Source organism: Syngnathus acus, chromosome 12 (genome assembly GCF_901709675.1).
Source record: "Syngnathus acus chromosome 12, fSynAcu1.2, whole genome shotgun sequence".
Lineage (NCBI taxonomy): Eukaryota > Metazoa > Chordata > Actinopteri > Syngnathiformes > Syngnathidae > Syngnathus > Syngnathus acus.
This window is the reverse complement of record NC_051097.1, coordinates 11,853,191-11,866,490: the sequence shown is the minus strand read 5'-3', so window position 1 is coordinate 11,866,490 and position 13,300 is coordinate 11,853,191. Positions and strand designations below refer to the sequence as shown.

Here is a 13,300-nt window from a genome sequence, read left to right as displayed (position 1 = left end):
ATGGCTTCGCATTTATTTGGGGAGAAACACGACAAAAGCGTTTGGGGACCTGCAAAATTCTGCGGGCCTTGGAGTCGGCCCGCTGAATTTTGCCACGGCCATCTTGCCCCCGCCGCCTAACGGCGAGAGCAAAGCTGTTTCCAATTGAGGAGAACAGCCAGCCAGCCAATCAGAGCAAAGCTTATTGACTACCGAGTGAGTCGAAACTGAAAATGCCACCGTGGGTAAGCCTTCTTTCCTGGCTTAATTAGCTCGCCGCGCCACTCATATTGTCAACATTCCACCTGTTACGCAAAAGGGGATGTTGGTGCACTCCGAGGAGGGCGTGTCGTCCGGTTAAACAGGTCCGGGCGGTCGAGCGAGCTTCAAGAGAGAGAGAGAGGGTGAGAGCTTTCCATTGTCTTTTGCCACAGCTCAACTTTGGTCCTGAAGACACGTCAGCTTCAACAGGCAAGTCACACTTTTCTCCTTCAAATCGGACTCCCGTTGCGTCTTTTTACCCCCGTTTGAGCCCATTTGCGCCATCCTCATTGCGGGTGAGCGGGAGGCCGCCGCAAAGCCCTAACCCTCGGCCAAGGCTCGGCCAAGGCTCGGCCAAGGCTCGGCCAAGGCTCGGCCAAGGCTCGACCGTTGCGGGACGCCGTTGGAATCTCAGCCAGCGACTTTCGGAACAACGGCAATAAAATGTCCAATTTGAACGAATTGGCACAAGACTTTGTCAAGATTTGGTGACAAATCTCAGCAATCTCCCAAACCAATTCAGAACCATCCTTATTCCAATTTGTGATACGTTTTGTGGTGGGGAAAAATACTGTTCAACTTTTGTGCCAGAACCAAACCATAAAAAAACAATTGGCAGACAATTCGAATCAAGAACGGCGGCATCGGCCCAATGTACGGGGTCATGGAGGAGGCCGCCGATACCAGCTGCCGATACACACTGCAAGTACAGCAAGCAAGACAATGGCCTGTTTTTCTTTTCTCTCTTTCACACAACGATTCCATTTGGGTTTCCATCACAATTTGTGCTGGCCGCTCTGACTAAAGACACAGAAGTGCGCCGTTTGTTCAACTCATTTGTGACATTTCTCGTCTCTTGTCAGCTCGCCGGCGGCGCCATGTCGTCCAACATTCGCGTGTCGCTGGACAACCCGTACGGTCAAGTGACCATCCCCCGCGCCCATCTGCGCACGTCGACCGACGGCGCCACGGTGATTGCCAACCCGGCGGCGCTCAACGGAAACGACCTCAACCCCTACGTGGCCCCGCCGGCGTATTTGGTGAAGGAAGCGGACGAGGCCGGCGCCGGCGGGCGCTGTGCCTGCTGCTACCGCTGCAGGAGGAGGAAGTGATGTCACTGCGCCGCGACTGATTGGCCCCGTGGATGGACGATGTCGTCGACTGAAGAGATGTGAAACGGCCGCAGCTTTGTTAGGGTGACCTACCTGCTAGTAGCTAGCTGCAAACGACTACACGCTAACGGCTGGCCACTAACGACCAGTTGCATCCCTGCTCGCCGCTAGCGACTGGGCGCTAACAGCTCGCCACTAACGACTAGTTGCTTCCTGCTAGCCGCTAACACCTAGCTGCTGGGTGCTTGCCCATAGCAACTGGGCACTAGCAGCAGACAACAGACAGGCCTCCCGTTAATGCAATGAAAATGAAAGACTGAATGTGTCAGTTGGTGTTCTTTCACCATCCAAATATTGATTTTATGATGTTGGAATGTTTTCAGTGTTTTTATCAGGACTTGACTGATTAACTGGCTGGATGAGCTTATTGGATGATATGACCTCAAAATTGTTTTCTCGATGTTACAATTGTTTCTTTACACACAACACATTTCTTAGCATCATGAATACATTCGACAAATCACTTCCAAGTACACGTAACTTTCTAACATCAAGAAAACAATTCTCAGGGCAGAACAATGACCTTTTTTTTTTCCCAAGCAAAAAGTGAATGGGGGCGGGGGGGACCTTTTTTTCCCCCCCACATTAACACACATGATATAATACAACACAAGACAAAGGACATTTTGTCCACTTGGCCAAGTACAAGATCCTTCAAGTGATGGGTTTGTCATTCATCTTTGTATTGTTGCAAGTGTCAAAGAAGTTATTTAACAGAAGGAACGAGCTATTTGTTTCGTGAATCGATGATGTCGTGAACGTCGTTCTGCCGAACAGAAGCATCTGCAGCGCGCATCAGCGTTCCTCGCGACCGTTCAAGGATGTCACAACGGGCTGGCTCATCAAGTTGGTCTTACAGGGAAGCCCAATTTCAGTAGACCTTATTGATCCAAATCTACACGTGCCCGAAAAAAAGCCCGCTTACAGATCGGATGCGTCTACCGACAAATGCAATTGGGATCAATTGGGAAAATGATCAACTTGCGAGGCCAACTGCGTCCGATCACAGGCGACACAAGCTCAGCCCCTGTTGCTCGGCAACCGCCGCTTACGAGCGCAACCTGAGAAGCGGCGGCCAACGGAAAGAAACGCCTTGAATATTTCATCCAAGCGGCGTGAAGGCGAGCAGGGCTGCCCACGAGCGAATGAGCAGGATCCCGCCGCGGAAACAAGCTCCGAGTCCGAAACAGCTAGGATGTGACATCATCAGGTAGGTTTGTTTTCGGGCTTCTGGTGGACCTGCACTCAACGCCGCGCCACCTCTTGCCATCGGTGCGCAACTGACACGCCGTCAGAATCTCGCCGCACGTCTGGATTTAGATCATCAACATGTCCAGCGAAGCCGAAGAGGCGGGCGGCGGCGGCAGCCCGGCGGCGGAGGCAGCCCTGCGGTGCATCGTGTGTTTCGGGGGCTATGACCTGGCGGCGCGGTTGCCGCGGCGACTGCACTGCGGCCACACCTTCTGCCAGGCATGCGTAAAGCGACTGGACGCCGTCATCAACGAGCAGGTGAGTGACTCCTGTCGGCGGCGGGTAGCATCGACTCGGGGTTCGTTCGTTCGTTCGTTCGGTATGATGTTTGGGACTACCTCGCCTCCGATTTGCTCTCGGTCAGGTATGGATCCCGTGTCCTCAGTGTCGCCAGAACACGCCCCGTCCCCGGGGGGGAGCCGCCGCACTGGACCTGGACTTGACCTGCTTCCTGGCCCTCAAGACGCACGCCCACTCTGCCCCTTGCGTCGCCGAGGCGTCGTCCAGCGGCGAGGGGACGGCGGGCGGGAAGACCGCTTGGGCGGGGAAGGACGCAGCCGAGGCGTGGTCGCACAGGGGCCTCGCCCAGCCACGCTTTCAAAGCCACGGCGGGTGCTGCAAGCCGCTTTCCTATTGGCTGTGCTGCTGCTGCTGCCGCATGGGGCGGGGCTAAAACAAGGGGCGGGGTCAGACCATCATTGAGACCGTTCTTATCGTACGCTAACTTGACTTGAATTCCAAGCCCCGATCGGCTTTCACATTGACAGCGAACGGCCGGACTTCCGATTTCAAAGAAATCAATTGAATGAGAGGTGTGGAAACCATGGCCCACCGCGACAAGTGACCTATTACGACGGCAGCGGCGGCGGCGGTTTCTGCCAAAAGCGCAAATCCACTAATAACCAACATTCAGTATAATCCATCATGCAATCGAATGTTTTTTTAATTGCAAACAAGCAGGGCGTGCATTCCGGCACTCATGCACTTGCGCTTTGTCTGTGGCAAGAAATGCAAGCAAGATGCCCAGGGTGGCCCGTACACGTCAACCACACCGCAGCTGATAATTGGAAAAAAAAGTCTTTTAAGGGCAGGCCTTAAATCACAAGGCTTTCTTAACTTCCAAAAATAATCCAAACAAGGACTCGGACGGACGCCATCAATTCCGACAACAGAGCAACCGCAAGGCACTAGGGGACCTCACGCCTTGATATTTACCGGCCAAAGTTGTGACGTTGAAGCCAGCCGGTTGGCCGATCAAAGGCTGCCCAGGCCCTCGCCCACCCTGACGCTTTGTCCCGGCTTGACGCTGAAGGTAAAAGCTTTCGGGGCTTCGAAGAGGACCACCACGGTGGAGCCCAAGTTGAACTCGCCCACCGCCTCCCCCCGCTGCAGGGCCACGCCCCCTTTGGCCGGCTCCTCCCCGTAACGCAGGTCGTGGAAATGGCCTTTGATGTCGCCGGGCGCGTTTGTCCGCAGCTCCTGAAAGCGCCACAAAACAGGACACGGCGTGCCACGCCTTAGCCGCGCAGTTTCCTAGCCGGCGGCTTCCATATGTGCCTTGGGCGACCACCGACTCGGTCAAAGTAGATGCGGATGGAGCCCACGTTGGTGGCGCCCACGGCCGTGAAGGAGAAGAAGCCGTGGCGCCATCGGCCGCTCAGAGCCACGCGCTCGTTGAGGCAGAACAGCGCCTTCACGCGGCCCGCCACGCCCGGACTCACCGACAGCAGCGAACCTGAGCGCACAAGTTCACTCCATTCATGCCGCATACGTCACACTCCATGCCTGACAAACTTTGCAACCTTCACTGACACACGCAAAGCGGGAGGGAGCAGGAAGTGACCTGTGAAGTGTCGCCTGAGCGCCACCGTCCAGTCAGCTGGCGAGTGGAAGCAATGATAGTCGCCGGGGGCCAGGTACACCACAACGTGGAACAGGTCGTTGTCGGGACTGGTCAGGAGGCCGTCCCGGAAGGACGCCGCCTCTGCGCGCGTGCTCAGGCTGGCTGAGAGAGCCGCAGTCACTGGGAAAGAAAAGAATGGCAACGGGGGTCATTTCGAGGCGGTCACTTACACACACACACACACACACGTGCCTTCCATCACACTTTCAGCCTCGCTAACAAGAGTCACTACTGGAGTCACTCGAGTTACTACGGCTTGAGAGCGACTCACTCGAGGCACAGCCAAAAGGATCTCGGGGAGTCGGCGGCGGCCGCGGCTATCCGTTTCGAGGGTATCCGACGCAGACGTCGCCCGGCTCACCTTTGTCTCGGCCATCTTGCGGCCCCAAGAAGTCTTCCAGACTGTACGTGACGCCCTTCACTTGCTCCACCTCCGAACTGGACACGCGACCCAAGTGAACGATCCTGCCGTCCGCCGGAGACACCTGACACCAATCACGCGTCAACGGTCAAAAAAAAATCGGATCATTTCCATCTCGGTTCGTTCTTTTGAATTGCGCCGCAGCAGCAGCAGCAGCAGCAGCAGCAGCAGCAGCAGCAGGAGGAGGAGCTCGTAGCGGAAGGAAGTCTCACCAGGCAGGAGGCGGAGCAAAGCGGCCGCGCCGACGCCTTCAGACGGCGCCGGAAGAACTCTCCCAGATTGCGGTAGTGGCGCAGGTCCTCGACCGCCGCTTCCTATTGGACGACACCAGGGTCCGCACTAAGGCTGCAAATGAGACGGCTAAGGCACGCACGTACGCTCCGCAGCTTCCCGGCACGTGCGAGCGTCCGCGGCATCAACTCAAAGTGACAAGGAGGTATTTGCGGCTGGCTGCGTCTTCTGACCTGCATGTTGACTCCAAAGGTCCAGATGTAGAGCGAGTAGACGGGTTTGCGGAGCCACGTCGGGAGCTCCACCCCGTTGACGCGACCCCACGCTCGAGACAGAAGGCGGGTGGGGAAGGAGCGATAGAGGGCCACCTGCGGGACAGGACGCACGCCTGGTCACAGCAGGTAAAGTGAGCGAGAGGCCCGCACATTTTAGGCACAAAGTAGCAGGGGAAGGCAATCTGCCAGCGACGCCAGCCAGGAGGAAGGCAGAGCCAGGTTCACCGTGCGGGTCCTCGGCCACTCGAGCCCAGCGAGCGTTCACTGGGCTTTTCAAATACTCGTGGGGCCACTTCCCCGCCCGCCTCCTTCTGAGGCAAACAGCAATTTCTCACCTGAGTGGGCGTGGCCAGCGCAGGCGGGGCTCCAGCCGCTCGGTCCGGCCTTTTGTATTGCTGGTAACCGTAGTAAGCACTGCCAGTCGCCACCAGGACGGGGAGGGGCCGGTAACGCAACAGGAAGCCGCGACCTGACAGAAAGGAGACAGATGATTGGCCCGCCCTCAGTCTTCCCCGCCTCGGATTCCTTCAACTTACCAGAGTTGAAGAAGCGTCGCTGGCTGCAGCTCACAGGACTACATCTGAAACATACACCTTTTAGCGTTAGCGTCGCGACACCCCATTCGAGGGCCATTGATCGATTGCATCAGTCCATGGGATTCTCAAACTGCGTGATTTGTGCGTTGGGTCCATCTTGTGCAACTTGTGTTTGGTGCCTGCTGTGTGTGTGTGTGTTTTGAACTAGCTTGAACAATTGCTTGTAATATTGTTCAATTCTGTTAGCGAACTGCTGAGGGAAATGGATGGAAATAAAGCAAGGACTGACGACTACATGTAGCCAGGCCATGGGGAGGCAACTCCAGTGTGTTGCGAGACGGAAAAGTTGCCCATAGCCATGATGCAGTGCTACTTGTGAACGTGATCTTGAAGCTAGCTCACAAGTCGAATGTACACCACATCAGCTTTGGACGTCGCAACAAATGTATACAGCCGGATGAGCCTTCGTCCACGATCCTTCTAAACTTCACCCTCACTCGTTTCGTTCAGCGGTACAAATTGTGATCAATGCTATCACATCATATTGCACATCATATGGCCAGCGATGACTGCATACAGGGGACCCGCTCACGTGACAATGACAGGCGCAAATCTAAACGACGTCTTCGACAATGACAGAGTGAAAGTTGTCGCCATTCGGTGCGTCGTCTGTCAATCATGTTCGATCGCACTGCTGCCTCTTGCAAGCTTTTCAAAGCATGGAGAAGAGCCCAAAAACCAATTACCTGCAAATCGTCCGGCCGCGCGCCGTCCACGAGGACGCCGCCATCTTGTGTGTACGGAAGTGACGTTCGACGAGGCGGGAGTTATGTCCGTTGCACGCAAGGTGACGTCAAATGGGATTGAGGGAAGAAATGGAAACCTTGACTTCATGCTTCTCTTGCCATACTGGCAACTGGGTCAGATGAGTCATTGCCTGACATAATCGATTGCAAACAAACACTCCGTTAATGCAGGGCCGCTTTTTCCTGCTCTTGGCTAAGTTCAACAACAATAGTCCTAAAAACACATTGACGTCAAAAGAACCATTTTTGCTTTATTGCTAACAAAGCAGCACATTGACATGCACAAAGCCTGAAGGCGTATCTTCACAAAAGTGCGCTCTTGGCGTACGTCAACAAACAAAGCGACTGATTGAAGGATGCGCGGAGCTCCGCCCACCCCGCCTCCAGCCGCGAGGAGAGGCGGACCAACGCTTCCATGGCAACGGCATCCTGGGCCACCGAGCGGAGGTGCAGCTGTCAATGAAAACACGGTTGCAGAAAAAAATCTCCCATTCGACCGACTAGTCCTTTCTAGCCGAGTCGCCGATCTGAGTCCTGCGCATAATCAACGAGCGAACAACTTATATATCGAAACCATTCCTAACGCAGTTTACCTTGAGAAAGAGCGACAGGTAGGCGTGCGCCAGATCAAAGTCCCGCCCACTGGCCAGCATGCTCTCGATCATGCCAATGAAGGCCAAAAAGAGGCCGCCGCTGGCTCCGCCCCCTTCAGGTGACAGCCCGGCGAGCTCGACCGACACGGCAGACGGACCGAAAGTCTTCAACAGCGCCGCGGGGACGGTGACTGGATAAGATAAAAAAGGAGGCAAGGCGACTCCGTGATGGAATCGTGACGCACCCGATCCGATTTCGTGTCGACGCACTTACACGACCCCGCGCCGAGACCCGCCTCCAGAGCGCAACTGAACTTTGAGCCCCGAGAGGGCAGACTGCAGCTCGACACCTTTGACTAACACAAACACACCAGATGATCAATGCGAAAATGTGTCGGGACAAAATTGTGCGCCCGCCCGCCCGCCCGCCACCAACCTGCCTTTCCTGCTGCGGTTGGGAGAAGCGCGGCGTCAAGCCCGGCACGGTGGGCAGGAAGAAGGGCGCCGACGGCCCCGACACGGGAGGCGTCGCCGCTTTGTTCCTTCTCTGAAAACACCCAGTCGTCACATCGTCGTCACGGCGGTGTCGTGCGTGACGGGAGCCGCGCCGCAATGGTCGCTCGCAATGATGCGTGCACCTTGATAGTGTCCAGGCACAGCAGATGTTTCCATCTGGACTCCGGCAGCTGCGACAGCGTCACGAGCTCCGCCCCCAACCGCTCGGCCGAGGCGTACGCCTCGTCGGGTCCCTCCTCCTCCGATGTCACCTCCCGCTCGGCCTCCGGCGCCCCCGGCAGAGTCTCCGTCTCTGGCCGGTAGTCGGGCGGCAGCGGGCGGAGCCCCACGGGCCCACGCAGGCTCTTATTGGTCCTGAGGAGGAGAAGAGGCGCGTGGTGATTGGCCGCTCTCATTTGCGTGAAGAGGAAGCCAATGTTTGACGGCTGACCACAAGCACACGCCCAGGCTGTCCACGTGCGAAGTCGCCAGGAAGTCTCCGGTAGGGGACATGGACACGCCCACCGGCGCCACGGGAACCAGGAAGCAGTCCACCAGACTGGGGGGAATGCAGACTTTGATTCGACGCACTTGTTGGAGACGAGCGGGATTCTCACCTGCCGGACGGGAGGTCCCATGTGCGAACGGCGCAGTCCATCCCGACGGTGATCAACCAGCGGCCGTCCGGGCTGAAACTCTGACAAAGGCGAGGCCCTTCAGCAACTTGGGCCGCCCTGGAAAAACCTAAAGGACGCTTACGGCTCGGGCCGTCTCACTCACCATGTCGTTGGTGCTGCCGAGGTGACCCGCAAACTTGCGGACGGCTCGCCTGGTTTCCACGTCAACCGCCAGCAGCGTGAAGTCATCCAGAGCCACCGCGAGCATACCGCTGGCAAGGAGACAGAACCCGACGCCGGTGAGCCAACACGCGACACGATTGGCCGGCCAGCCGTCTGAACGGAGCACGCACGCAAGCAAGTACGCACGACACAAACGCGGCTCGAGGAGGAAGCGGCCCTCGGGAACAACGTGGCGGCAAAACAAATGTGCTCACGCGCAAGCGACATTTGGGTCTGCGCACGAGGCCCTTTTCCATTCCATGCGCCAGATGCAAGGCGGCTGGCTAGCTACCTCTCCCTGTGGAGCTTCATGCACGCGGGCGCCGTATTTAGCTGGATTTGGTCTTCCAGTCGGCGGGTCTTGAAGCGCCAGAACTTGAGGAGCCCATCGGCCGCGGCGGTGACAGTCTGCTGATTGAGCGTGTCGGTGGCCACGCCCCGCACTGCGCCGCCGTGAGCTTTCGGAAAGGGGCGGCGTCAACGAGAGGGAGATGCGCGCAGAGGGGCGGCGGACTCACCTTTCTGCTCGTCTCCATAGCAACCGCGGTGACGTCCGGACTGCAGGTTGTAAACATCGACGCGGCCGCACGAAGACCCCACGAGCGCAAAGTTCCCGCAGGAAGTGATGTCGACGGCCTGGGAAAGCAGACAGGCGGTGGCGGCGGCGGCGTCAACGCGCGAAGGCCGGCGGCAAGGCGAGAGCGCCGCAATTACCGTGGCGACGGCACCGCTGCCGCACCCCGGCGGCGGCGGCCTGAGGTGGTGCTCCCCCATGGTGCAGCGCTGGTAGCTCCAGGTGGTGGTCGCCAGGCGACCACGGTGACACGCCACGATGCCGTCCCAGTCTGACCGGCGAGCCGCCGCTGTCGATAAACGCGGACGTCACGTTGGCCATCTTGACCCCGAGATCACATGTGTGCGTGTGCGCCAACCGCAGGAGAAGGCGGTGACAGCGGGCAGCCGCAGCTCTTCGTACGACAAGCCCTTCTTCTTCTTCTGCTCTTTCTTCTTATTGAGCGAGCCTAAACGAGCACAGATGACAACAACAACAACACACATAAGCAAGACAACACAAACAACTCATCAGAAGCTCACGCTCTCACACGCACGCACGCACGCACACACACTTTAAGAATGGATCAGGTGGTGCAAGTGGGTGGAGTCAGACCGTGTCCGAGGTTCTTATTGAGTCGCTCGTGGACGGTAGAGAAAGACTGCAGTGTCCCGTCTTGACCTGCAGGGGGGAGACATTTTCTTGTGACCGGGAATGTAAATAGGCCACTGTCCTTCGTCAAGCTCCTTACCTGCGCTGAGGATGTTTTTCCCATCGTAATGACGGATGACGGTGGGCGGGGCGCTGTGACCCTGGCGATTCCTCAGCAACCTGGCTCCTCCCCCTTCCTGGTCCAGGATCCAGACCTGATGAAGAAGCAAAGAAAAAGGCGTGAGGCGGTCGGAGGAACCGCCGCGGCGCCGGCGCCGACCTTGATGGCGTTGTCGGCGGCGGTGGTGATGAGAAGCGGCTCGCCCTGCAGGAAGCTGGCGTTCACCGCCGTCTTGTGGGCGTGTCTCAGCTGAGCCGCAAGCTGCTGTCGCTCCAGGTCCCACAAGGCCAGGTGACCTTGAGGGCTTCCCGCCGCCAGCGTGGGCGGCCCGTCTGTGGGCGGGTGAATCAGACGTCGGATCAGACGTCAGATCAGACACACGCAAGCAAACACACACACACACACGCTCGGTCGCTCACCTGTTCGAAAAGCCAGCGACGTGATAGGGCCCCAGTCCTGCGTGAAGGCCATCAGCGTCTCGTCCAGTCGGATGTTGTGAATGACGATGCGGCCCGTCGCCGTGCCGACAGCCACCACGTCCACCGCCGGGCTCTGTGGAGGTCATTCGCGCTTCTCGTCAGTATTGGCAAAAATGGACCCCCCACCACACAAAATGTGGCCATTTTCTTTAAGGCTGAATGGTGTTGCAGTTCCACAAGAAGCAGCCCTGTGCTCTGTTTGTAGCCAGACAAAGTTTGAAGGTTTGGAAGGAGTGCAAAAACCCACGCAGCTTGTCTCGGTTTGGCTTTTTTGGGGCGTTGAAAGTCCCAAAGTCGCAATGATTTAAATGCTAGCCTTAAGTTTTTGCTTGGAAATTTTAGAGGGGCGAAAACAATTTTTCAAGATTATTTTCCATGATGGGTCTGGAAGGAACCCAGTGACACAGTTCCGGCAACAGGCCTGCTGGCGTAGAAGCAAACGTGTACACGCCAAAAATGGACATAGATCAGCTACATACAAACACATTTTCCTCCACGAATTAAAGCGCGCACGCACGCACTCACAAGCACACGCAGGCGCGCACACACACACACACACACACACACACGATTTAGCCACATGCACAAAGATTTGAGAGCCAACCCAGAGGGAGCTGCGCGCCACTCACCTGCTGCAGCACAGTGACGCCGGCCGACCAGCCGGCAAACGTGTACAGCAACTTGCTGAAGGGCGCACCACACACACAAAGGTAAAAATCGCAACGTTAGCGTGAGGACGGCGACATTTTTTCTTGGCTTGCGCTCCACTCGACTTGGCGCTCACCCGCTCTTGAGGTTCCACAGCTGCAACGGGCCCTGGCAGCTCCCCAGCAGGACTTTGTTCAGGTAGGTGCTGGGGTGCATCAAGGCCGACACCTCGAAGGCGACGGGCTCAAAGTGCAGCTGCGTGTACACTTCTGCCCATAGGAAGAGCACGACGCGTTGTGGCAATGCAACGGCAAGCAGGCGTGCACGCAAACATGGAGAACCTCACACATATACACTTACACGCACGCGCATAGACAGACACACACACGCACGCCCTCACTCACCGCCGCTTTGAACGTCCCAGACAACGAGGAGCCCGCCGCCATCGACCGAGATCAGCTGGTCGCCGAAAGGAAGCAGCAGGCGCACTTCCTGTTTGTGTCCACGGTAACGCATCACCACCTGCGCGCAGAGAACACTCCAGTCCCTGCCCAACACTCCCTCGAGGACCGTCGAGTGAGTCGCCCAACCTCTTTGTTCTTAGCGAAGGCCAGCACCAGCGAGCCGGCGGCGGCGAAAGTCAACATCCTGTCTGCCGCCAAGCACGTGATGTCATCCTGGAGGCTGTTACCTAGGCGACAGCATCACACAACGTCAGCCAATCGCGGCCCTCACTTTGTTCCTCAACCAGAACAATACTCACTGATGGCCACGATGCCCAAACGATTGACCTGCAGCGTAAACAAAAGCACAAGTCAGAACAGAACCACACACAAAGTCCAAGTACGGCAGTGAAAAAAGGCCGTAGCGACTCTTGTTCTTACGTTGTACGTGTGCAAACATTTGCCGACTGAAGTCACCAGATAGAACTCCCGATGTTTGCGATGGTAGCGGAGCACGTGCGGCACGTGGTTGCAGTAAAGCCCCAAAAGCCGGAATCCGCTGAACAAACTACTTCCGCCTCCTCCCGCCATCAAAGCCGAAAATGTCGGAGCCCCACTCCAAGAGACGACCAAGACCAAGACCAAGACAACGACAGCCAAGCGGGAGAAGACGAGAATGGATTCAGATGAGCCAGAGGAAGACCGGAGAGGAAACCGGGGCGGTCGGCAACACAAAGGGCCCGTGTGGGAAACTGCAACACCAAACCGAACGTTCCGCTCCGCTCATTTCAAGCTCGATCAAATACGTCACGTCACGTCACGTCACGCCGGCCGGCCGGCTCCACTGAAATCCAATCCAAATTAGGGGGAAAGATTTGTGTGTCTCAGTGTCTGTTGTATATTTATACTTTTAGATCTTTTTGATTTTGCCAGGTTTAGTCCTCCAAACAAGTTAAAATTCTCATTTCTCGGAGTTGATAACACCTCAGAGAACGTTTTACAGGAGTCAGTGGAATGCAGCCTGTTGTTTCTTCTTTTTAAAGATAGCAACGAAAAATCAGTCCTCCTCTTCAGATTGTAACTGGAATCTGACTTTACGCCAATGTCCAAGCTGTATATATTACAATACAACTTCATCGAAATCCGTGCGTCACATGAGTTTTATTAAACAAATACAACTCAAAGAAATAAAAAGGAATTTTTTTTTCTGCAGAAGCCGCATCAAGACTAACCAGTCGTATTGCATCTACTTTCACCTTTTTTCAAACAGAGGCATATAATTATTTATATATATATATATATTTTTTTTTTTTACCCAATTTTTGCCCAGGAGTGTAAATCCATACAGTGTTTCTTCTATGCCAAAGGTTTTCCTATGATATTTGAGACAAGATGGTCGAATTTTGCTGTTGTTTTTGGAATCCTGCACGGTTATTGTTCACTGAACAATGCCTTCACGTATAAACCTAGACTGCACCTCGATGAGGCCTGGTGGAAAGAACAGACGCCTGCAAAGTGTACGATGTCATTTTCCGTCCGTCCGTCCGTCCACAGCTAGCTAGCTAGCAACTAGCTACGACCGAGTGGAGTGGACGGACTAGATTCAGTGGCGGTCGTAAAGTGATCTGAATTGCAATTGGTTC

At 56.1% G+C, this 13,300-nt stretch overlaps 4 protein-coding genes across 4 annotated transcripts; 2 read left to right on the top strand and 2 right to left on the bottom strand.

The window, feature by feature from the left end:
• The first annotated feature begins 368 nt into the window (after positions 1-368).
• si:ch211-202f5.3 lies at positions 369-1,511 on the top strand. The gene is made up of 2 exons (XM_037266211.1): positions 369-450; positions 1,104-1,511. Exon 2 carries the CDS (start codon positions 1,119-1,121, stop codon positions 1,350-1,352), a length of 234 nt encoding a protein of 77 aa, XP_037122106.1. The 5' UTR covers positions 369-450; positions 1,104-1,118; the 3' UTR covers positions 1,353-1,511.
• Positions 1,512-2,438: 927 nt separating this feature from the next.
• si:ch211-202f5.2 (uncharacterized protein LOC795181 homolog) lies at positions 2,439-3,474 on the top strand. The gene is made up of 3 exons (XM_037266209.1): positions 2,439-2,622; positions 2,733-2,921; positions 3,028-3,474. Exons 2-3 carry the CDS (start codon positions 2,742-2,744, stop codon positions 3,334-3,336), a joined length of 489 nt encoding a protein of 162 aa, XP_037122104.1. The 5' UTR covers positions 2,439-2,622; positions 2,733-2,741; the 3' UTR covers positions 3,337-3,474.
• A 126-nt stretch (positions 3,475-3,600) lies between these two features.
• pisd (phosphatidylserine decarboxylase) lies at positions 3,601-6,862 on the bottom strand. Its single transcript, XM_037266172.1, has 9 exons — positions 6,776-6,862; positions 6,030-6,073; positions 5,829-5,962; positions 5,452-5,586; positions 5,200-5,301; positions 4,928-5,051; positions 4,507-4,686; positions 4,238-4,398; positions 3,601-4,142 (listed from the first exon to the last, which is right to left on the bottom strand). The coding sequence occupies exons 1-9, from the start codon at positions 6,817-6,819 to the stop codon at positions 3,918-3,920; spliced, it is 1,149 nt and encodes a 382-aa protein (XP_037122067.1). The 5' UTR covers positions 6,820-6,862; the 3' UTR covers positions 3,601-3,917.
• A 199-nt stretch (positions 6,863-7,061) lies between these two features.
• Positions 7,062-12,407, bottom strand: wdr36 (WD repeat domain 36). The gene is made up of 22 exons (XM_037266119.1): positions 12,099-12,407; positions 11,978-12,005; positions 11,805-11,905; positions 11,619-11,736; positions 11,351-11,483; positions 11,196-11,250; positions 10,507-10,639; positions 10,247-10,419; positions 10,067-10,181; positions 9,931-9,996; positions 9,695-9,784; positions 9,477-9,625; positions 9,281-9,398; positions 9,055-9,220; positions 8,704-8,812; positions 8,541-8,620; positions 8,375-8,482; positions 8,067-8,298; positions 7,865-7,975; positions 7,703-7,784; positions 7,429-7,619; positions 7,062-7,288 (listed from the first exon to the last, which is right to left on the bottom strand). Exons 1-22 carry the CDS (start codon positions 12,246-12,248, stop codon positions 7,139-7,141), a joined length of 2,658 nt encoding a protein of 885 aa, XP_037122014.1. The 5' UTR covers positions 12,249-12,407; the 3' UTR covers positions 7,062-7,138.
• Between the last annotated feature and the right edge of the window lie 893 nt (positions 12,408-13,300).

Bases quoted from the DNA above. Each gene is read 5' to 3' on its own strand.
- si:ch211-202f5.3 (XM_037266211.1), top strand. From the start codon at position 1,119: ATGTCGTCCAACATTCGCGTGTCGCTGGACAACCCGTACGGTCAAGTG.
- si:ch211-202f5.2 (XM_037266209.1), top strand. From the start codon at position 2,742: ATGTCCAGCGAAGCCGAAGAGGCGGGCGGCGGCGGCAGCCCGGCGGCG. The intron at 2,922-3,027 runs GTGAGTGACTCC...GCTCTCGGTCAG, and splicing joins ACGCCGTCATCAACGAGCAG to GTATGGATCCCGTGTCCTCA.
- pisd (XM_037266172.1), bottom strand. From the start codon at position 6,819: ATGGCGGCGTCCTCGTGGACGGCGCGCGGCCGGACGATTTGCAG. The intron at 6,074-6,775 runs GTAATTGGTTTT...TGTATGTTTCAG, and splicing joins CGCGGCCGGACGATTTGCAG to ATGTAGTCCTGTGAGCTGCA. The intron at 5,052-5,199 runs GTGAGACTTCCT...GATTGGTGTCAG, and splicing joins TTTGCTCCGCCTCCTGCCTG to GTGTCTCCGGCGGACGGCAG.
- wdr36 (XM_037266119.1), bottom strand. From the start codon at position 12,248: ATGGCGGGAGGAGGCGGAAGTAGTTTGTTCAGCGGATTCCGGCTTTTG. The intron at 10,182-10,246 runs GTCGGCGCCGGC...CTTCTTCATCAG, and splicing joins CCGCCGACAACGCCATCAAG to GTCTGGATCCTGGACCAGGA. The intron at 8,299-8,374 runs GTCAGCCGTCAA...TCTCCTCCTCAG, and splicing joins AGCCTGGGCGTGTGCTTGTG to GACCAATAAGAGCCTGCGTG.